The 24,753-nt window shown below is 38.1% G+C and overlaps 1 protein-coding gene across 1 annotated transcript in view; it reads right to left on the bottom strand.

The window, feature by feature from the left end:
- Positions 1-3,727: 3,727 nt before the first annotated feature.
- Positions 3,728-24,753, bottom strand: part of LOC117394749 (GRB2-associated and regulator of MAPK protein 1-like) — a 65,214-nt gene continuing 44,188 nt past the window's right edge. Inside the window, exons 4-7 of the mRNA XM_033993262.3 lie at positions 23,936-24,066; positions 16,213-17,397; positions 5,621-5,787; positions 3,728-5,325 (exon numbers count right to left, since the gene is read on the bottom strand). Of these exons, the coding sequence (XP_033849153.3) occupies positions 4,416-5,325; positions 5,621-5,787; positions 16,213-17,397; positions 23,936-24,066 (2,393 nt within the window). The 3' untranslated portion in view covers positions 3,728-4,415. The remainder of the gene's footprint in view (positions 5,326-5,620; positions 5,788-16,212; positions 17,398-23,935; positions 24,067-24,753) is intronic.

The raw sequence follows: 24,753 nt of genomic DNA, 5'->3' as shown, positions 1-24,753 counted from the left end.
TACCTTCAGAAAAATAGATTGTCCAAATGCGCATCACAGAGTTCTTTGCTGGAAACAATTTGCAGTAATGTAGCCTACCTGTCCTGTGCATTTCTGCACTTGCATTACTTTTTTGCACTTACTTTTTATTACATTCATAGGTTTTAATATTTTTTATTAGTGTAATGAGTGTCTTAATAAAGATTTAACCGCATACGTGCTTGTTTACTGTACTGGTGATTGGGGGACATTTTGAATGTCAGGTTATTGTGTGGGAGTTTATACCATCCATCGCTTACTGCGGGTGAATCACGTTAACACAAACATGCCTGTTCTAAGCGGTGGTGACTGTATGTATGTATGTTTGTATTTATTCATTTATTGTGTAAGTTAATACTGTAGGCTGTAGTTTGCTAGTGGTCATTGTTTTGTATGTGTAATTACTAGGGCGTGGATGGTTTATATTAGCTGTGACGTCACTTATTTAGTATTCAGATTTGTTTTCAGAACTTGAGATCTCTGGAAGAGTTGATCTCTGGATAGATGCTTCCATATGGATGTGTATGGAAGCATATCTCTGTGATACAGTATGTCAAATGTACATTGTTGCTGATAATAAAATTTCCCCATCTCTACTGTACAGTCTTCCTTATCATATAGAATAAATTTAGTATTGGTAACAACAAAAGATTTATGTTTTCATCAAATTAAATGTTGCGTGAGTTGTAAGTCTGGTACTGTTTCTGTGTTGGTGTTGAATGTTATTTAAGTATTGTCCACTAGGGGGAGCACCCTTCTTACAATAGTGCAGTATTTAACTTTGGTCAAACCCAAGATGTCCACTTCCTAGCTGCTTTGAATCTTTCCCCACAAGCGGATTGCCCAGTGTGAGGACCTCAGAAATAGTGGTAGGAGGCATCATAACGATTTTTCATGTATTGTGCTTGTATTTGTGAACTTTGTTCACTACAGACTGACATACCTTTTTAATCTCTCATCACAGTGCTCGGGATTGTTTTAATATCCCTAAACCCTCTATACTTCAGTTTTACACAGACCTAAAGAATTGCTTATCCAATTGTGATGAAAACTTCGCACTAGTCTGTTGGTCTGTCTTTATATATGTGCTGTATGTATGTCACACTTTAATAAGGAATGTATAGAAATATCCTGCCTGTAACATTTATGTATGCGAGGAAACCTTCTGAACATAACATTTCAGAGAGCACACAGATGAAGGCATATGTCAAACATTTGTTTACTTGACTAATGGCCATATTCAGAAACTGCCCTTGAGTCTTTGTGCTAATGCTAATAGTAATTCAGCTCCAGAAAACATACTTATGTGAGCACAAACATTCATGGCTTTTATCTCATGTTTATGTATATGATGACATGTTGTACAGAATAACCTAATCACATTTCAATGTATAAATAACCAATATCATAAAAATACAGTGATACGAAGTTCACAAAAGATTAGTGCTGCAGTATAAAACCTCCCACTGTTTAGATGATTGAACTATACCCCCGTGACAGCTTCCTGATATATCAAAAAGTACACATGAAACTAAACTTAAAACCTTTTCTTTTTTTTTCAAGGACATTGGTTTACAGTTTAATTCAGTGTTTATGTTTGTGTGTATTGCTTGCTACTGTCAGAATGATGACCATTTGGTCTATTTTAATGATTTTAATACTGAATATTTATAAGCATGATTTTCAATGCAAATATAACTGAATTTTATGATACTGTGTTTTGTAATTTTAATACAGAAACTGGGTCAATAAATCACCCATGGGAGAGAAATACCAGCAGGAAATAAAAAGCAACAGTATTTAGATCTGTTGCTAATTAGGTTATTTAAAAAGACCCCTGCCTTAAGAGAACTAGACATTTGTACATCTATAATCAAATTGGAAATATTAATGTGCACTAGCTTTGTAGATGTGATGTTTGACAAAACTGAAGCATGGACGCTTTTTACTGTGTTCCTCAAAGGGCTAATAAGTGACCTGTTGTTTTGACAGATGTTACAAACAGATTTAATAAAATGCTTATCTCATGTCAAGCATGTTTCTTGATTGAAATAGATGGTGTATGAACAGTTAAGAGGTAGGACAGGCCATTTTACTATGCGATTCTTCACCTCACACAATCATTCATTAAACCGATTAGACCTGCTAAAAACTTGTATTGCAGTGTATGCGATTTTAGGAAAAGCAGTCCAAAAGTGGGGAGTGTATACTTACAAGCTAATCCCAATTGTGTATGGTTTATCCTGGCCATTTTTTTTTTGTATCACCCCTTTACTAAGCCAGCACCTTTTATCATGTCTTTCTTTGATATCACATCTTTATCTGGGTGACCCCTTGAATACACAGTACTATTTAGAGTTTACCAACCGTAGTTTGTGCCAAGTGGGGATAATTAATATTTTTCCCAACAAACGTGTAATGATGTTGTGATATCAGGATACAGCCTCTAAGATTGCAGATTAGTTTCTGTTCCCCACTTTTGAATGACTGTAAGCAGTCAGGTTGTGAGCAAGTGCAAAACACCCTTAGGGGTGTAACTTAAAGGAGCTTCAAACAGTGTGAGTGATTCAGGGTTCTGCTGCTCCAATATCAAATCATTGAAAATAGTTCTTTCAATGCAAAAAAATAATAAATAAATACAAATTAAAAACATTTTTTAAATGACATATAAAGTAGGGCTGCTCCGATTAACAGAATCAACTAGAGCTGATCGCAGATACATATTTCTTTTTACAATTTAAAATCGTGCAGAATTTTATTTTCGTATATAAAATAAAATCAAAACAATAGAAGATCTGCATTTTCTCCGTGGCAGTCCAATCATAAGTGAGCAGAGGCGGGACATAAACAGTTGAAGGTCTTTAGTAGGTTTAACCAATGGGAGAGTCGAAGATCTTCCCCTTGTTACGCAGGTGTCCAATCATGAGTAGAGGCAGGACATAAATGTGCTTGGGTAAGGGTGTAAGAATAGCTTAATTTCACATGATATTGCTTATTATAATGACCGTTATTGAGAATTATATTGAGAACTTTGAAGTAATATTTAAAATTGCTTTTTACAAATTTAAAAACAGAGACACTGTAGTTGATTTGGTTACAAATCAATTTCTCAGAAAAAATGGCGGTATACACCATAAATACCTGAACTGACACAAGAAGGGAGGGGATGTATATACTCGACACTTCCAGCATTCACATTATGAAAGGTATCCGTGGCTTACCGGTAGCTGTCAATTTAAAAAAGCATACTGTTGGAACTGGATTTTGTTCAGTATGATGAAGGCACCAATTCCTCAAATAGAGGCAATTATGTGGAATTACATTCTTTGATTTCTGACTACAACATGTTAAGCAATCACTTGTCAATAGCCACAGTATTCTCGGATACCTGTAACAAGATTCTGACCAGCTTAATCTCTTCGGTGCCTCAGGTTCTGCTAAATGCAGAAGTACAGAAAGGAAGCCATGTACGTAGCTGTAATGATAGATTAAACAACCGATGTTGGAAACGCAGCTCAGCTGTCTTGTGTTTTCAGGTATGTGACTGACAGAATGGTTTCCGGAAAGAAAGGTTGTTCTGTGAAAATGTGTTATATTTAATAAAATAAAAACAATAATAAAAATGCTTTTAAAAAGACCAAATTCCCATTGGGCTTTTTTTTTTTTTTTAAGATTCTATTGATTTTTTAGTTATGCCAGACAGTCGCTATAAAATCATTACCTTTATTAAAATGTGCATGGATTAAATCAACCGATTAATCAACTAATGCCCATAAATTAACTGATCAAAAATTGTAAATCGATCTCGACAGCCCTAATTTGAAGCTATTACACATACTCCTACAGATATAAGCTCAGGAAGTGGAATGCATATATGGACAAAAGGAGAATTAACTAAGTATTTCTATAAAAACAAATCTGATTCTTGAAATAACATCAAATAAACAAATAGTATCTAAAAAGCAAACTAATAACAGCTTTATTTGATTGTTATTTTCTTAATATTTATTCATCTTCAACCAGAGAATCTTTTCTCCTGCAGAAATACATTTGTATTTGTTCAGTATAAAGCTTTGGTTCGTGGTTCAGGACAAACATAACACTTTAGTTTTAACCTGGGACTAAAAACAATGATGTTCTCAAATCTAAAATGATGTGTTATGACATATGCAGTAATGCACAAGGCACACTTATATAGCATCGTGTTAATCTATTTCAATACTACTGGCATACAAAACAGCTTCCAAAGATTGGTACCTGAATCTGCATAGTATTTAACCTCTGAACCAATATTAATACAAAGTTGTGCAGTGCAACACAGACTGCTGAAGTAGAATCAGCATTTGCAGCATATTTTTTTTTCTAAAGACTGGTCTGTCCCATCCTTCGCCCTTATTCTACATCTTAGGCCGCCACCCACTAAGGAATTGTATGAGTTTCTTTACTTGCAGTTTGCTCAGCTTAAAGTCCTCTGACAGAATCTCCTCTGTAAGCTGTACAAGTAAATTTCCGTCAATCTTTTCTGTGACGAACAAGGATACGACATCTTCAGACAGGCCTATAAACCGGAGGGATTTTGACACTTCTTCAACTGACAGTTCAGAGAGGTCAGAGGGCGGTTGCCAAGGTGACCCGTCTCCACATGACCTCGGTGCCAACTGAAGATGCAATGGAGATGAAAACGAATATGAAATAGAGAAGATGTCCGGTGTGCCCCTGTTGCCAACTAAGTTATCCCCTGCTGGGTATGTTGAACAAGTCTGAGGTTCTTCCTCTGCACCATCAATGGTTGATGGTAAAAATGAAACTTCTGTACTCAGTTTTTCTTCATTCAACTTGGGTGCTCTTGGAGGCAAGATAGGGCATGCCTGACTTTGAGCTGTACTACATTCTGCTAAGGTCTTGTCTGTGTATGATTCCAGAGAGTAAGTTCCAGATTTGTGGCAGCCTGGAACGATGACGGGTGCCTCGTCTGTTTTAGGTGGTGAAGGACATCCTTCAGAGAACTCGGTTCCACTGGCATCAAAGGATGCTGGAATGTTTCCCTTTGGGGTACCTGGTGTCTTCTGCCGTGGGTAGCTGTAATAACTGCGACACTGAACAGGCAAGAAATCGTTAATACCATGGGAATCCGTTGCTCCACAAAAGTTGTTTGGCCAAGATGATCTGGAAGGGACGTTTTCGAAAGTTGGGCTCCCAAAGGGTGACTTGTTGTCATTGTCTGTTGAATCTGGCTTCATCCAATTACACGGGTAGCAAACTGGATTTTGTTCAGCTGGCTGGGGGGCATCTTTTTCAGTGATGATACTGCAGAGAGACAAAAAAACAAATGAATATCGCAGCATTTTATTTTCAACTATTTTACTGAATAAACAATAACAAAGAAGAAAACAATGAATTGGAATACAATTCAGTCATGTTCATGATTCCATACCCAAACCAAGTGTCTCCCAGACACTTATCTTATAATAATTCTATTTAGCTGATAAAAAGAGAATAGTCAGTTACGTTGTTTCTAAAATACTAATGATTTTACAATGTTTAGTTTGTTTATAGATATACATAGGCACACACACACACACAAGTAGATTGGTCTGCTCACATGTTGTGAAGTCCTGACGAGTAGTAGGACAGCGTGGGGCTGGGGGAGCGTGTTTGATGCTGTCGGAGATGGGCTGTGCGTGAAGGGACAGAAGGGCTTGTGGAAGCTGGCTTGGAGCTCCGTGGGGGGACAGGTGGGACATTCAGAAGTCTGCATTCTTCTTTTACCTTGGGGACATACATTCAATATTTTCTTGTTAAACAGAAGTTTAAATAGGTTAATTTCAGTTGCATTTTTTTAATTGGGCTTGGCCACTTATATGCAATATAATTTTGATTTGGTTATTTAAAGTAATTTCAAATTTCATTTTCTTGTCTGTTTCATACGCTTATTTTTTTAAAAGAGAGAAAAAAAAGCTATAATATTAAAAATAAATAATAATAATAATAATAATAATAATAATAATAATAATAATAATAGAAAGAGGAGTGAGTGAAAGAGAAAGTGTCACGCTTGGTTATTTAAGAACAGTGGTGCACAACTCAGGTCATGGAGGGCCGGTGTCCCTCCTGGGTTTTGTTCTAAACATACCCTAAATTAGTTAACCAGACCTTATTAGAAGCTTAATTTGTCCAATAAAGTACTTTAGGATGCAGTTAGAATAAAAACCTGCAGGGACACCGGCCCTTCAGGAACGAGTTGTGCACCACTGCTCAAGAAGTACTATGGAACAGAAGGCAGTCTGAGTTGGACAACATGGAAAAAGAGAGGATTTCCCCGATTTGTATTTTTCAGTCTTGCTACAACTGTTTAAATAACGTACCTGTAATTTTTCTTTTCACTGTTAACATCCTGACAACTTTTTACACTTAAAGTCTGTTTCAAAGCTATTTTCAAAATGGCTGCTCTAGTGCACTGGGGTTTGATATCTGTCCTCTAAATCACTGCAGGAAGAGCGATTAAAAAAAACAACAAAAAAAAAAAAAAAACATAACAACTAGTGCTCTGGCTTTTCTACCACATCATGGACTGTTATTGCTGTGTTACCTGTTTGACAATGTGGGCAACAATCCTTACACTATTAGTGCACTAGAGTGGACATTTTGAAGTATGCAGGCACAGTTTCAATTAATCAACATATTACTTAATGTATTTTATAGTATAAAAATAGGCAGATATAACCAGAAGCAGCTTTCCTAGAACACTGACTAATATATATATATATATATATATATATATATATATAATGGAGGAAATAGAAGAATATTTTACTTTCAATGGAAATCTCAAACAGTAAAAAAAAAAGTCATAGTAAGTCTCAACATTTAACTTATATTCCAAATGTTTAACACCACTGAAAATAAAGATACTGACAAGCTGTGATAATGCGTAAGCCTAATGTGTAAGTTGTTCTGTGTTTTAATTTATTTATTTATTGCATTTATATAGAGCTTTTTATACAAAAGTATCGCAAAGCACTGTACAGTAAATGGCAGAAAAAAGAACAAACCACAATACATTTGTATAGCATGTCACACATATAACTGCCACAGTCAGACCATTTAAATAACAGTATACACATATAATACAAAAGCAGCCATTTTAATGTTACATTAAAACCCACCAAGATAAGAAAGCCATTTTATAAAAGTGTGTTAAGGAAAACTGTCGAGAAGAGCTGCTCGCAAATGTAAGTGCCTCCAAATAAACTCAGGGTGTTGCAAAAAAGGATCTGACAATTTGGGGAAGTCATTGCCTAGAACATACTGGTAGAAATGTTGCTGTGGCACTTCATTGAATTTACCTGTGAGATGTTGTTTACACTGAAAATCGATCAGCTCCATTTGAAGATCTTGCAGGGCTGTTGTCACATTACAGGTAAATGGGTTTGCAAAAAACTGAAAGATGTTTCCATGAGACTGGAAGTCTTGAAATCGACAATCAAATTATTTTATCAGGTTTGCTAGTTTTCTACTGCAGCGCTTGTAGTCTTCATCATTAAATGAATCTTTGTATAACTTGAATCTCTCAGCATGCAGTGACGTAAACGCATACACTGGGTGTGATCAAGCAGGTCACATCTGGGGACAATTAGTTCCATCTCCACATCGCCCAAGTGAATGGGGCTGGTGCAAGACCGACAGTGGTTGCTGGCATCCTTTCTGGACTATAGTCCCTCAAGCCATGGCCTCCTGTGTTGAGCTCCTGCGTTGTAGTTGTAACAGGTCTAGTAGGTGCGATTGTGAAACAGGATGGAATAAAGAAGTGTGAATGCGCCCAAAATTGACAAAAGTGTACTGGACTATGTCGATGTAATGGAAAATGTAATAACTGCTCTTAATTTTAATACACGGCAGTTTTTAGACATGTTTGCTTTTGTTCTATACAGGTCTTTAGTTCTAATACATCTTGTTCTCATAAAATGCTCTGTACTAGAAGTTGTGTGGCGACCATTTGGATTGGCATTTGTGGTGATGACGATGCCCTGCTATTGTTCAGCATGTCCCAAAGTAAATTCCTGCCAATTTCCATGAAGATTGCTTGATAAAAAGTTTTAAAAATTAAAGTTTGCATATGTATACAGTGTAGAAAAATATGTTCCGGAAGCCGTAGCTGTAGTTGCCGGCAGGGAGGCCCACATATCTGAGATTGTTCACAGTGTTAAGGAGTACATTTCTACCAATTTTCATACCCGTATCACAAAAAGAGCAATTCTTATGTATCTTGTTACTCATCAACTGCACTAGAAGTCCTGTATTATTTGACACAAGTGAAAGAACTGCTTCAGCACTGCCCCGGAACTCAGTCATCGTACATGGGTAAAATACAGTAAATCATCATACTACGATTCCAACTCATTTGACAAGGCATGAAACTGTCAATGTTGCAAAAACCTGCTGTGGTGAAATTCACATAATTGATAACAATGCTCATTACATGTTTTAATTCTGCAACTTTTACACGTAATGCCTGTTGATGCAGAATGCAGTGTAGGTACCGCATTTCTTTTATTTTTTTCCAGCACTCTGCCAGCCAGTCCACTGTTTTGCCCAGTCATATATTGTGCACCATCTGTTGTAACCCCAGTTAGTTTCTTCCAAGATAATTCTTCACTTTCCATGGCTTTTTGAAGTTAAAAAAGTCCTTTCCTGTGGTTGTGTTGTTCATGCTTAAACTTAAAGCTCTTCACTAACATTAAAGTTAACATTAGCTAACATTTAGGTAATATGCTCAGCAGCCATGTTACGAGACAAACTAACGTTGAAAAAATGTCAGGGCATGCTGCATCAGCTGTTTTAAGCATGCACCTTTTAACAAATTCACCATCTGAAAAAGAATTGGCAGAAATGCAATCTATTTGCTAACAATAAAACTGGGCTCCACAGAATTTTTCATTTTCAGAAAAACCTTTCGTTGAGACTCCATAGCTTCTTTCACCTTTGTGACTTTGCCAGCACAAGCCTTTCCAGTAAACTCTGAATACGTTGCTTTGTGCAGAGTGTCACAGTGCCGTTGTGTGTTATAATATTTCATAACAGCAACCGTTGCACTGCAAATCAGATATATTGCCTTGCTGTCAAATTCATTGAAAAAATAATCTGTCCAACGAGTCTGGAATCTTCTGTGTTCCGCCTCCACCTTTCGCTTCTGTGACATCGCCAACTACTTTTTGTCAACTGATTCTAAATTTGACACAAAGTAAAATAAATAGTTTAAACAAGCCTTCACTTCGCTATCCTAATCAAAATGATGTGTGCTGTGCTGTTACACGTGTATGTGAGGAAACAGATCATGTGCGCCATTTGATTGGCTATTGGCTATTTGGAGGCAGTGTGGTCCAGTGGTTAAAGTCCAGGGCTTTTAACCAGAAAGTCACTGGTTCAAATCACTTAAGCTCCTTGTGCTCCATCCTGCGGATGAGATGTTAAATCAATGTCCTATTGTAAGTGACTCTGCATATCATGCACAGTTCATAGCTTACCTATATAAAATTGCTTTGTGACAGTGGTCCACTAAGAAAGGCGCTACATAAAAATAAAGATATTATCATTATTATTATCATTATACCTTTGTGAGCTGCGACTGGCTTAATGGGAATGTCACTCATACAATGCAGACTGCACATGTTGAATATGCGTGTTATATTAAAGAGGTGGGTTGTTTTAAAGACGAATTCTAAAACGATACAGTACATCAAAGCAATTTTAGAAACTAAAGGACAGGCCACCAAAAATTGCCCCGCGGCCGTATGTTTGACATCTCTGATTTACAGCATTCCATTGCAATCCGTTATCTACCAGCAGATGGCAATACTTCTACTGTAGCTCTGAAGTTTAAATCAACATTTTGTAATGTTTGCCTTTTTCTCTTTTGCATTTCATTTGACTGGTTGGTATGATCAATGTGGCTAACTTCTTGCACCATCCATGTTTATACCTGTTCAAAAATACAGTACAGTAAAAAATCTCACTTTTTATTTTTAACCATTCCTTTATTAATCATCTTGTAGTTTAATTTGAATGAAATACATAACCCTTATACTTTTTAAAAAATGGAAATTTGGGTGACTACTCTGCTATTCTATTTAATCCTAAATCAAGTGCAGATCTGCATTAAGGGTGCTGTCATAATACTTCCGATCTGACTTGTTCTAGCACCTGCATATTTTATGAAACAATCAGTGGAATCAATGATGCAGTCAGAAAAAAAAAACACACCACGCAACCCCCCCCCCCCATGTTTTCTTTCTTTTGCCGAGATTTAATATTGAATTAAGACATACTAACGTATTTTCAAAGGGAATTTTATTTTACTAAAATAAAATATGCCTTTTGGTTGCATTAAAAATGTAAAATGAAACCTTCTAAAACCTTTTTAAAAAATTCAAATATCCCTTTTACTGTTTGCAGGTCTCTGGTTCCATTTTGACACAACTATGCTGTTTTTAAAAATCGTTATTAGAACAGTCACAGCCTTTTGTTGGAAATATATTGATCATAAATACTCCATACAACATTTACAAAACATTGTAAAATTAGCTTTGGTCTTGTTATTAGTTTGCAAGGAACATGAAGAAACAGCACAGGAAACTGAAGCAATTCAGGCGCCTCAGTTACTCAATGTGCAGGTATCTGAATTTGGATGTATATGACTTGTTCCTGGTTCATCAGGTTAAATTCAGTTATACAGTGAAGTTACAGATGCACGTCAAGAAGGCCTACTTTATAAACAAGTCACAAACCAAATAGGTTTAATTTAACTTATATTCCAAAGTTATACTAATTTTCCTGAAGCTATATTTTTATTTGTTTGTTCACTATCAGGGAATATTCTTGTGATGTTTCTCAAACAGCTAATTCAGTTGTGATCAAACTTGCCGAGGACTTTCTTCAGCAAACATTTTGATTGTATCATAATCTAGGGCTGTATAGAGGTTGTCTGTCTCTATGTATATTTTTCATATATCTATACAGGCTTATTTAATTGTAATGAAACCTGGTTGGAAAATTATTTTGTACATTTTTTTTTAAATGTAGTCGTTGCCAATGGTTTTTTACCCCAGTTTTCTCCCCAATTTGGAATGCCCAATTATTATTTTTTATCCAGGTTCACCGCTGCAACTCCCCCACGACTTGGGGAAACGGAGGCTGAAACATGCATCCTCCAAAATGTGTTCCTGCCAATCTGTCAATTTTCGCACTGTGGATCCACAGCGAAGCCACCAGACCTATAGTGCCGGAGGACAACACAGATCTGAATGACTCCACTGCAGACCCGCAGGCGTCCTATCAGTCACAGGGGTCACAGGTGCGCGGTGAACCGTGGATTGCCCTGCCGACCTAAGCCCTCCCTAACCGGAGCGCCACTCGGCCAATTCTGTGCCACCCGCTAGGAACCCTCGGTCACGGTCGGCAATGACATAGCCTGGATTCGAACCTGCCATCCCCAGGCTACAGGGCGCATCCTGCACTCCATGCGGAGCACCTTTACTGGATGCGCCACTTGGGAGCCTCTATTTTGTACATTCTTTAGTAGTTTCTGAATGTGTGTCAGACTTACATTTTAACATGTGTATACGGTACAGTGGAAGTAGGCCATGGTAATCTAGTTGTTACTCATGTTACGGATAGCTATAGGCAGTCCAAAATACTGTGGAAATGTTAGCATCTTATGTGTTTAATATTTGTATTAAATTAATAATGGCTTATAAAAATGTAAATTAAGTAAACCTAATCATATCAAACAATGTATGGGTCAAGTACTTTCAATTTAATCAAACTGTGGTAGTGTCCTGGTATACTTGCCTCAGGCGGCTGAGGAGAACACACAAGAGACTGAGGCAGGGAGATGGACGTTGTTACGTTGACTGAGGCACACAGGATTTAATTAATAAACACAAACAAGAAGTAAACAATAATGTCATGTGACGTTACCAGCAATGGTAGCGCAGAGGATGGTACAAGACTGTAAAAACACTAAAAATAAAATACAATACAACAAAGGTCAAAGGTGCCGTGAAAATGGCAGGCCTTGCAGCAGCCCTGATCATAGTGAACGCTATGTTTTTATACTGACGCTCCGCTGAGACACGCCCACCTGCCTGCTGGAACAGCCAATTGCTTTCAGCTGCTGTTCCACACAGACAAGTAGCGGTCCCAAACGGAGCGTCATCACAATTAAATAATTCAATGAATCTATTTACACAAATCCATATATTTACAACAATTAATCTCAATCTCAATCTCGCCCTGTCACACAAACATTTTTTATCAGTAAAACTGTCAAACAAAAATATGTTTGAATCAAGCCTTAACGCCAGTCTTTAATTAACTCCTCGAAGGCAACAAAACATCTGTTAATTTAATTTAACAAAGCTAGAACTGAACAGCAAAGTGCTATATTTCATGTCACTTTAGCAGTCTGTTTATGATGAGTGTGATGACGATGTAGCTGCAGAATATGGTTAATCTGTGGAAGCCTGAGAATTCCGTGGTTTCTGAGGAATTCTGTTATTCACGGATTTGGCCCTCCTCTAGTTTTGAATTTGCAGCCATGGAGAGGGATGAGTAAAGCAGAAAAGCAGGCTGGTAAAGCAAGAATCACAGAAACAGCCAGTAGAAACACAGTGACACAAAAAAAGAAATAATTGAGGATGGCATATAAAAAGCTTCAAACATCTCCATGAGCAGTTCCCACAATAGGCAGCATAGAACAGTAAATGCATTTCTAAGTAAACCCTCAGCTCAACACAGAGCTTATTACAGACATACAGTAGTATACAGTGTATTAGTAATTGAATCTGACTGGATAGTTTTCTATGACTTTGCAAATGTCACACCCTCTCTCACACAAATCGATGTACTGGGTCCCAAAGGTCATATACTGTACTGTCCAAGGTGGTCCATCATTTATACTTATCGGTAATTGTTATCTATGAATTGTCTGCATAGATTTCTTACAGCACTGTTTTGTTCAATTTTTTGTTCAGCTATGTGCATTTTCAAATACCATCTTAAAATGATCAAACTTGCATATTTCTTCTGCCCTATATCATTTAGCAGCCCTTTTTGAAAGTTAAAAATGAAAGCTTTATGGTAGTTTGGATTGGGTCCTGTCTTGACACCACTAGTGAATTGATGGGTTTGCAAATGTGTAAATGTATTGTAAACTTTAAATAATATATACACCACTATGTGAAAATACTATATGTCCTGTCTTGTAAGTGGAGTACAGTAATAAAATAGATAATATTAATAATGTATAGTTGTAACTGTGATGTTAAGTAGAAATGTAAAGTTGAGTAGAATGTGTTGTTAAAACATGTATATTACAAATATAGCCAAACTGAAGAAACAATTACAACAACTCATTTTCATTTTTCTCAGTGTCACCCCCCAGAGATTCAGCAATTCAGTTTGTAGTGCTGGTGCAGTTTGGGAAACAAAGCCGAGTGGTTCAGATATTATAAGACAGCTGACACACAACATATGAACTTTTACAGCAAGTCACAAAACTGAAGATAATACTTAACGACTAAAAATAAAGTGTTTTGGTCTTGTATGCTTCAAAATAAAGTAGGTAATTTCAAAATCTGTTAATAATAATAATAATAATAATAATAATAATAATAATAATAATAATAATAATAATAATAATAATAATAATAATAATAATAATAATAATATTATTATTATTATTATTATTATTATTATTATTATTATTATTATTATATATGATTTCATATTCATCTTCATAGTCCGTAAGAATAAATGTAAATAAGTGCATCGGTAATAAAAGAAGTCGTTTCATGTCATTTTTAATATCAAATCAGCATAGTTCTTAACTCCATTTTGAAAATTAATAGCAACTTGGGTCACCTGTTTCAAACAGATGGGCTTGGGGGAAAACAACAACAACAACAACAACAACAACAAAAAACCTGCTCCAGAGATAAAGCCTGTTGGCATTACATCTGTTAGGGTCTCCATATTGTTTTTTTATGGTCTGCAGAACTCCCATTTTTTTTTAAAGTATAATAAAAAACAAGCTGTAAAATAGGATAGGGGTGATTTTTGTTTTGTAATTCTGCATTAACACACTCTAAATCAGTCAACTTGCATGTCTAATTCTGTATTTTCCAAATATATACAAAAAAACTACATCCCTGCTGTTGCATGGCTGTCTACAACAGACTCTTAACACACAAAACTAGTAAACCTACAGCAAGTGTCTTGTAATGTAGAAGGAAATATATCTACTGGGATACAGAGGCCATGTGTATAGTGTACAGTAAATGCATTTTTTTAAAAAAACATTAATAACTTGATGTTTATTTAAAATGCATTAGTGTTATTAATATTTTACATGGGGAAATCCTTTACTACATAAGTTTATGAATATGAACCCAAAGGATGCAGATATGACCACATTTAAACGATGGAATTGTCTATTTTGTGGGTGCAATGGTTTAATGTATTACTGGGTGTTATGTATTACTGAAAGCTACAAGGTTAAGACAGACCTATTCAAATGTCCTGTGGCCTCATAAATCTTGTGATAAAAGTTGGGGTGTAGTATAACATACACAATTTAGTAATTACGTCACAGCTAGCAGGCCGTGATCTGAAGCGAGATAAAAACATAAGTACACCAGAACATTTATGAAAGAGGAGGAGGCAATTTGGCCCATATATGCTCGTCCGGTTCCTGATAGATGATTTACCTCAAAACGTTAAGTTTGGTCTTTAAGGGTCCCAGTATTTCAGTTTGCTGAGCACCACAGGATAAGGAGGGTAGTAGTGATCACCCTCAGGGTGAGAAAAGGGGAACTAGATTCAAATCCTTTAATGCCAGCCATGCAGCAGGCTTAAGAACAGAGCTCGGCACTGGTTCACAGGGCACACATGCTGCTTAAGGCTTGCCAGGCTTGCCAGAAGTGTTGTCATGTAGCTAATAAATAGACAAGTACAAGAGGTACTGCAGGGCTTATTCTGGACTCACAAAATGAACAAACAGGGCTCTTTGTATATCAGTGTAATCAAAATCAGACGTTAAACACTGTGCATGTGACTCTCTTTAGCATATTTCTCTACATAAATATGTAAAAAAAAAAAAAAAAGAATCTAATTTTAATGATTAAAATGATTACAGCATTTAATAGGACCTGGTGTCTTAAAAGCTTTAACTTCTGTGCTATTAGCCCCAGCAGGGATATATGTAGTGGTGTCGGTCACACTTTACATTGTTCCTTATATCTGTAAAACACTTCTCCAATAATGAGGGACATTAAGGGGTTAATACATTAAACAGTTACCCATCTGCAATTTTACTCTGTTCAAACTAGGTCAGGAGTCTTTTGAAAATCAGTGGTGACATAACCTTGACAACTTCCATGTGTAAAATTCTCCCACACAACAAGAACTAGTCTATACAGTTCCTGAAAAGGAGGCAGTCGACATTAAAATGAATTACCTGCACTGCATATTCTTTAGAATAAAGGCAAAGGACAGAAAGGAGAACAGTTAAATGTCAGCCTTACAATTGTAGTTAATAATAATAATAATAAATAATAATAATAATAATAATAATAATAATAATAATAATAATAATAATAATAATAATAGCCACAAGTCCAGTATGTATTACATACACAGATCAAGGTTTCTTTAACAAATATTTCACTAAATATTGCTGGATTTTCAGGTACCATGACTAACAAGATTCAAATGAGCCTTTACATCACCTGCCACTTTAAAGCTTATATGTTAAAGATAAAAAACTTAAAAATGGCAATTAATAGTTTATTGGAAATGTGATATGTGTCATTAGGTAGGTCAAGAAGGGAGAATAAGTGCTTGAGTTCTCAAGTAAGATGGACACATTTACGGACAGACAGACAGACACTCCCCAAAACGGAATTCTCTAAATAACTTTCTATATACATGTAATGTGATTAGACATGATTATCCTGTGGGGGATAAGAACATCTGAAGTCTTATGGTGGTAGGGTCTTAAGGGGTCCCCTATTAATTCATACATGTATACTACATGCCCATTGCTGGGGATATCTGTCCCCCACTGGAAATAAAAAAGAACATGCATTGCTTTCAATCATATCTGTTTAGTACTTAAAACGACAAAAAGGTACTTACAGCTTCAGACTTTGGAGGCACTGGAGGTGGAGGTAGAGAAATTTCAGAAACCTTAGCAGAGCAGGCTGGCACTGGGGCAGGCAAAGGAGATGTTGCTGTACCTTTTAACTGAACGGAGCTTCTGTTGCCATCACATTTGTTCATTTCAACAGCAGAGCAAGACACAGTCTGTCCAGCGTGTCTCTCCATTCCCTGATCCAGCCACAGCTCCTCATAAGGAATCTCAGACTTTGTGGGCAATAACTGTCTGGGATCCTCCGTCACCTCATGGAAAAGGTAGTCGCTCCCGCTGTCACCTGAGTCAGTGCAATGCATGGAATCGTGAGAAAGCAAAGCCCAATCCCCACAGAGGTTCTTACACCCCTGAAGGTTGACCTCACTGTTGCCGTGCAGGTTGTTTCCGTACACGCAAACAGAGAGTCTGTGGAAGGACTGAGTCAGTTCATCGCGGGCAGAGCTCAGTGAGCTCAGCATGTGGCTGTGACCGGGGCAGCTGCTGTTCTTCTTGGGGCTCTTGCAGTCTTCGTTCCAGTCCACCCGGACGTCCCGTACCGCCCTCGAGTACTCGTCAATGTCAAACTGCTCCTGGCAAAAGCTTAACCATCGGTGGACCATGGTCTCCAGCCAGGACTCATTTTTCAAAAGGCCCTCTGGAATGGTAAACTGTGGCATGGCCAAGTGCAGGGGAAAGTGGGTAGGGATGATTTTGTTGCTGCGCAGGACGATGCAGACCACCACCGTCTTCGTCTGGATATTGACAAACTTATACCGGTGGCCCTCCCGGATGAGATGCAGGTCATACTGGTTCCTGGGAGGGGTGCTCGGCACAATGACATTAACAGGCAGCCTGGTCTTTTCAACAATGTTACGGATGGTGTGCTCCCCTTCCTGCATCTGGATCTCCAGCGGGCTGCGTGTGCTGAAGCGGCCTTTACATTGGAATGGGAGGCTGATGCTCTCGTTGGTCCTGTGGTTCATACAGATGAGGCACGGCATCTTGCCACGGCCCAGCTTGCTGATGGAGTTTAGTTTCCCGATCTTCTTAAAGATGGTGTTGAGTCTGGACTTCTCCCTTGATGTTTTTGCATACAGGATCTCTGCCTGTCCCATTAGAGTCAATTCATCCCCCGTACTTAGAGTGATGTTGTAGACTTCTGTGTCCTCATTGCAATCTCCTGAAGCAACCTAGAAACAGATATGAAACCACATTGTTGTATTGTTTAAATGTGTGAAGAGCAATTACTGGTAAGCTACTTTAAAACCACAAAATACTCAAAGACGTCTGTTCTCTTCATGTAGTTTTCCTCTGTCTGGCTTGGTGCACTTAGTGTTTCGGTTTCAGGGTTCTCTGAAAGATTTCATTTTTCGTTTTTGATTTTCACTTTTAAACTTTTTATTGCTTGAAAGAAGAATATAATTTGTCAGGTGTAAACTATTGGCTAAAATTTGTGGTTAATGCTATAACATTTTGAGTGCAGAGTAGATTAACCATGTACTTTAGATACATGACTGAAATGCTTGCCTAGTATAATGTAGTTTTAAGTAGATCTAACAATTTACATGGAGGTTTGTGTCTACGTTTTGAGTGAATGAATGAGTAACCACAACGTACTAAGTTATTTCTGATCTCTACACAGATGGGGCTATTTTAAATACCTTTAGTCAAAATTCTTAATTACCTTTATAAAACAAATGGGCTTGTACCTTTGCTTAGATAAAATGGTATAAACCTAAGAAAGGTGCAGTAATGGGATCCATATATTTAACGTGTGTTCTGTATTGTTGTTTAGATCATTAGTTGCCATGCTTACTAACAGTTACAACTAAAATTGCTTCTGAAAATATTCCACAAAGTTAATTGTGGGGTACACAGAATTTCAGTGCACAGTGCTTCATATACGAGCTCAGTGGAGTTCAAATACGCTTCACCACACCACATCCCCAGAAGTAGCCTTGAGGAGTTTTTCCAGGAGCCTTTTTTTTTTTTTGCTTAGTCAGTAAGCATGAGGAATAACGATTTAAGCAGAGACAACAGGAGAGAATCAATGTCGTTTTGGCTTTGTCTGGCTTGGTGTGTTTGTGATTAGTGTTTCAGAAACAAGGAATTAAAAACGTAAACTTAGAGGGGAAGAATAAAAACAAAACGTGATAAGTCTTAAAAAGTAACAGAAACGTTTGTCTGGAAGAGTATTTGATCCAAGCAGGGTTTCTTGTGTCTGGCTATGTGTGCGTAATGTTTCAGTCAGTTTCCTGACAGGAAGCCAAAACAGGTTTTCAGTAATTAAAACAATCGCTATTGCTTCCTGTAGACAAATTCGGGAAACAATTTAGAGTTCTAATCCTAAATCCCTAATCCTGTCTAACACATTGTCAAAAAGCTTTTTGGACAAGGTTCAATCCACAGTGGTCTGCATGTTTAAACATGCATGCATAACATGTGTTGCTTTTCTTTCCAGCAAGAAACCAGAGCTTTCTTGCATGGGGTGATCAAGGCCCCTTTCAGGAAACAGGCGGCTGCCATAGAAAATGGACAGCAATGCACTGCTGAATACAGTTTCTGTGTATTGTAATTCATCTTAACTATTGCTGTGGACCCACTAGATTTTAATTGACATTGTATTCTACTTCTGTTTTTAATTGGTAAAAAAATACAGCATTTTCCAACAGTACTATAAAATATATCAACACTACAGACTACAGACACTGTTCTTGGGTAACAGGCACTGGCAATTTTTTTAAAAAGAAATAAACGATAATTAGTTTCTAGTGTCTCATAGTGAGTAATAAGTTAGATTATTAAAATGTTTTATTAAAAGATGATAATTGTGTATACATTTTGAGTGAATACATTTAATGATCTTTAATTTTCACTTTCTCACCAGAAAGGGATACTGTATCCCTGAGCAAACAGCAGAGGGGTTTTGAGACATTTCTTTCAATAGAGCTTACGCTATACAACGCTTTGCTGTCGAGATGGCGAATGAAGAAATTAAAGGTTTGCCTCTGGATAACACAAGCTGGTGGGCGGTGTTGGACGCTGCTCAGTTTTTCGAAATTAATTTAGTGTTTGCGTATAATTTGTATGTTTCAAACATATTCTACCATAGCACTTCTCTTACACTGTCTTGCACACTAGGTATTCAGTACATATTTTACTGAAGCACTACAACCGCTATAGGTACCCCCCCAGTGCTTTGGATACTATACTACATATAACAATTTCGTAATGGATTTTAATAAAACAATATGCATTATACAAATCAAAAGATCGAATTTTGCATGTGAGTGACATTTAATGTTTTATAGTATTCACACATTGTCAAACGGTTTCTAATAACAGAGAAAAAAAAAAACCACACACACACAAAGTGCGTGAATGCCGCCTGACGAACCTTCGAAAGTTTAGAACTAACCTTGAATTCCTGGCTAGTGAACAAACCTTCAAACCTTTGGACACAGCCCTAGTCAGTGTAGAGGTATGAGAAAACAGTCTTACTGTACTGTATATCTCAGGGTTAAGTCATGAAAGCAAACTTTCAACAGGAAACACTGCCCCACTGACGGACTTGTAAACAAACAATGCAATGACAGCACTTGCACAACACTTTTCCACTACAAAAGCTGATTAAATAACTTCACAGAAAAGCATTATTTTAACTCTTTTACCACATTATGCAAATCACACCCACGTTGTGTGTGTGCTGTAAACACTGGTGTCTGGATCTGTTCTTATCTCTCAGAATGGGAACATACATACTGTACAAGACAGTTGAGTTACGGTTAATTCTTTATGCTGAAAAACACAAATTGTGCTTAAGGTATTGTTGTGGTTATATATAACAGTGAATCTAAATACCACCTTTGTTAAAATATCAATTTAGTATCACGTCCATATAACAATACCTGTAAGATGTATTTAATCTTGCTATGCTGTTTCCTATCTTCCTGCATCCCTAGAAATAATTGTCAGGAATTACTTTGGTCAACTCTAATCTATCCTGAACCTTGGTGGCAGAGTTGGCTGCAGTCCTGAAATTAGTGTCTTCATTCTTTGCGATCAGGTAGCAGCAAAGTGCACCGCAGTGACGGTGCCAGGCTCTCCCTGGTGAGGGAGCCGAGGACAGCTAGGCAAAATTTGAGGGGGTTACACTCCACTTTGTGTGGGCACGTAGAGTGTCAATGTTTTGATATGTCTCGCAAAACTTCAGTATTAGGATTGCGGAATCTGATGCAGATTAAGAGTCTGTTAATAATAATAATAATAATAATAATAATAATAATAATAATAATAATAATAATAATAAACAGACACCTTTATCCAACACAATTTACAAGGGTTACAGTGCAGTATGAAGCAGTATATAACAGGGCCGAGGCTGGGCGCAAACCGACGACCTCGCACACATCAAGCGAGCGTCCAATCGCTCCCACGTGACTGGGGCCTTAGAGCAAATGATCCGATCCATTCCGAGATCAGAAAAATAGGTGGTCTTGGCTCGTTTGGGCATTCGACCCCGGTGCGGATCTATTCTTTTTTGTCCTGTGTGAATGCTAACCTGTCTGGGGGCGGATCGTTTGTAATCACACCAGCCCAGGGCTCACGCAGCAGGTATGATCATATTTATTTAAATACTTTAGTCTTCATGCACTGTGAAGATTCCGCTAGCTCTGGAAATCAGATCTATTCTGTCGTTTGGTAATACGTTTGATGGCAATAGTAGTCCCAGTCCTTCATTTGACATTTTTTATTATTTTGAAGCATAGAGATTTTTTATTATAGAGATTTTAAAGCAGAGCAAGCAGATTGTAAAATGGTTACATGTTTGTTGTTTGTTTAAGACTGGTTTGGTACACAGTTATATACAAAGTTGCAATTTTCATAATTGCTAGATAAAGATTAGAGAAAAAGAGGCATTCAGAACAGAAAATATGAGGCACTTTTTTACACAGAGAATTGTGAGGGTCTGGAACCAACTCACCAGTAATGTTGTTGAAGCTGACACCCTGGGATCCTTCAAGAAGCTGCTTGATGAGATTCTGGAATCAATAAGCTACTAACAACCAAACGAGCAAGATGGGCAGAATGGCCTCCTCTCATTTGTAAACTTTCTTATGTTCTTATGTTCTTAAATACTCCAGGCGGCTCCCTGGGCTTGTGGCAGCAAGATCCTAGTGCTGCTGCCGGAACTTAAAGTTGCCGTGGCGTGCAGGTGCAGGCCGGTTATGAAAACCCCTTCTGGCTGTAGATGCAGCCGGCTGTGTCAGTCTAGGAAGCTGCTGGGCCCTTGGGCACCAGTTTGCAGCTGGTTTGTGCACTGGAGGTGGCCGCTTGGGAAGCAGACGCACAAGCTCCTTTGTCGACTCCCGTGCACGGTGACAGCTCTGTAGCATCTCATCCAGCGCAGGACCAAAGGTATGCCCCGGTGTTATGGGGGCATCTAACAGCGGTGCTTTATCCACATCAGGCACACGTGCTTGGGAAAGCCAAAGCTACCTTCTTGCGGCTACCAACGCAGCCAGGTTCCTGCCCACAGGAATTTGGAGACACGGAGCAGGTCTTTATTCACCAAATGCAGCTCATCCAGCTGCTGTGGTGAGGGTCGGTGCTTCTCTGAAAGTGACTTCAGCAAACAGGACTGGTAAGCTACCAGTCAACTGTTGTAGTTACCCAGCCACGCTATTTGACTCCACCTCCTCAGAGGGGAACGCCAGCTCTTGTTCACCTACTTCCTCAGAGGCGGCGACAGACAGCACATCATCTTGCTGCCAGTGCGTGCTTGTAGCCCCTTGGAGCCCCAAAGGGACAGGGGGGACATGCGGAGCTACGTGCTCACGCAACAGCTCTGCAAGCACTGTTCCCTGATGGGAAACAGCTGCCAGAGTTTCTCCAACTGCTCGGAGTCCACCGATTTTTTGAAATCGGTGACTCTTTCTCTTCCTCTTCCTTGGAGAAAGAGAAGAAGAGGCAGAGGAGGACGAGGAAGACCATGAAGGCTTCCTACGTGGGTTTTTCCCCTGGGCAAGTCGCCTGCTCTCCCTTGACACAGCGCTAAGGAGAGAGGATGCAGCCACCTCTGTAACAGAGGGTGGTGGGGAACGCTGCCCTGGTGTGATTGACACAAAGCGCTCTGTGGAGCTGCGAGACATGCATTTCTCCAGCGTGCGCTTAGAGAAAGTAGCACAGAACTCACAGAAACTGCGGTTAACGAGTGCCACTTTTGCATGCTTTTGCGGACCCAGGCAGGAAAAGCACCTACCATGCTTTTTATCACAGGGATAAAACCCATGAATGATGCAAGCCGCAACACAGTGGACAGTACTGTAAAACTGGCGGGTCGGTTCAGTACCGGTTCGGTGCCTTATCGCTGGGTTGGTACAGTACGGTACGTGAACCGGAGTGGTACTGGGACGGTGACCGGTGCGGTGACTTGCACTGGGTCAGTACGGTACATGAACCGCGGTATGGTACCCTCGGTATGCTACAGTTCGGTACCGATTCGGTGACTTGCTCCGGGTCGGTACGGTACATGAACCGGAGTGGTACCAGGATGGTAACCAATCAGTTCGGTACCAGTTCAGTGACTTGCACCAGGCGGTGCGGTAACCTCGTTCGCATTACCGCAGGAAGCAGTATACAGGGATGCCCGCCTGTATAAGCTTCTGCCTAAACCACACAGTAAGTATGCATACAATATTGAGGGAAGCCTTCGTAATGGTGCTGCAAGCAGGCACCATGACGGCAACGAGATACTTTGGAAGAGACTACAAGCAGTGTCAACTGAAGAGTGTAACTCCAGCTGGAGCTAAACAGCCTGTGAGGAGAGCACGTCAGCAGAGTCAAGTTGCTTGATCCCTAGGACGGGGCGATAGAAGCCACTGGCTCCACGCGAGGTACAACTGCTGGGGGACGTAACAAGCAATAGGCTGTGTGCAAATTTACATGTGAATAGAAAAACTAATAACAATGTTAATAATTATCGGCTTAATAGTGTAATACACAATTAGCAATAATAAGCAATTAAAAGTACTCGTCCATCTATGGCTCTCCCGTTAGGTTCCACTGAAAGGAAAAATTATGACGAGATCTGTGTGTGCAGTCCTTATATGCTCTCGGGGGCGGGCATGACTGCGTCACAGGCTCTGACAAGCAGCTTTAATATTTCGGGTTCTGGGTCTTTAGGAGATAAATAGCCATTAGGTAATGATTATATTTTGTACTTGATAGGGAACAGCATTTTACTTTTTTTATATAAATGTGTATTCTTTTTATTATTATAAGGGCTACAACATTATAATAACTGTCATCGACTAGCTTATGTGTAGACTAGACATTATCTTTTACATTTCCTTTAACTCTTGTCAGGACCACAGTTCTTGAAAAAACACCTCTTAATAAATAATCTACAAATGTTTAGAACAAATGTGATTCAAAGAGCTTTTATGGCTGGAATTTTATTTTCATTTTTTAAATAAATGCACGAAAGACTCGCTCAGGTAACCTGTAAGAGGTGGATTTCATAAAAGACCTGCTTCACAAAATGCCCTACTATATTTGGGGTTTCAGGCTTTTCTATTTAAAAAAAAACAAACAAAAAAAAACAACAAAAAAAAAAACACACAACAACATCTCAACATTCTAGTACCCAAAATGTTTAACTTATATCTTGTGAGTGTGAGTGATTTATCTATTAGGTGCTCATAAATATTTGTTCTTCATTTTAACCTTAACGTTGAATGTTATTTCCTCCATGACATAAACCCTCTCAGGAAATGCCTTCGCCACCTCCTCCACACTGTTGAAGTATTGCACAGGTTCCTTTATATCTCGGTCTTGTTCCAGCAGTTTAAACTGACCTAAAAGAGACAATCACAAGAAAAAAAAATGATGATTTGTACTAAATATTCAAGAAGACACCCATTGGGTCTAACAAATATTTTTTTGGGTAGATTCTCACAGGTTTTTACTCCTTATCAGCACATTTATTTTTCTGAAGCAAAAACTCCAACTACAATCATAAGACAAATAAGAATCAGCTTAAGATCTCATACGGAAAATAAATATATTTTTAATATATGGAATTATATAATTTTAAACCTGAAATGTATTTATAATATATTTTCTTAAACATGACATGTTGTTTAAATATATTTGATTTTAATTTGGTAAATAAGTTTATTCTTGACGGAACAAATATGGTCGTTAATCAATCTTTCTGCAGATACCGAAGTGTTACAGATACCTCATAAAAAATAACTGGGCTAAGCCTAGTATTTAGAAGAAAAAAAAAAAAAAGAAAGAGAGGTCAATAACAATCAAGGACACAATAGGCTGTTCATATTTTAAGTCACCTTATATTTAAACTGTATGCCCACCAATATGAAAAAAATAATGAAATTGTAAAAATGTATTTACAGTTTATTAGTGGATTTTTCTTTTTTTTTACTTTCATAGCTCTATTTCCAGCAACAATTCCACAGCTATTAATGAATTTTTAATTGGAAGCAGCAGTTTTTTTTAACGTCTCATAGTTTTAGAAGAAC

The sequence above is a fragment of the Acipenser ruthenus genome, chromosome 3 (assembly GCF_902713425.1).
Source record: "Acipenser ruthenus chromosome 3, fAciRut3.2 maternal haplotype, whole genome shotgun sequence".
NCBI lineage: Eukaryota > Metazoa > Chordata > Actinopteri > Acipenseriformes > Acipenseridae > Acipenser > Acipenser ruthenus.
Note: the sequence above shows the minus strand (reverse complement) of the source record. Positions and strands in the feature narration are given on the sequence as shown.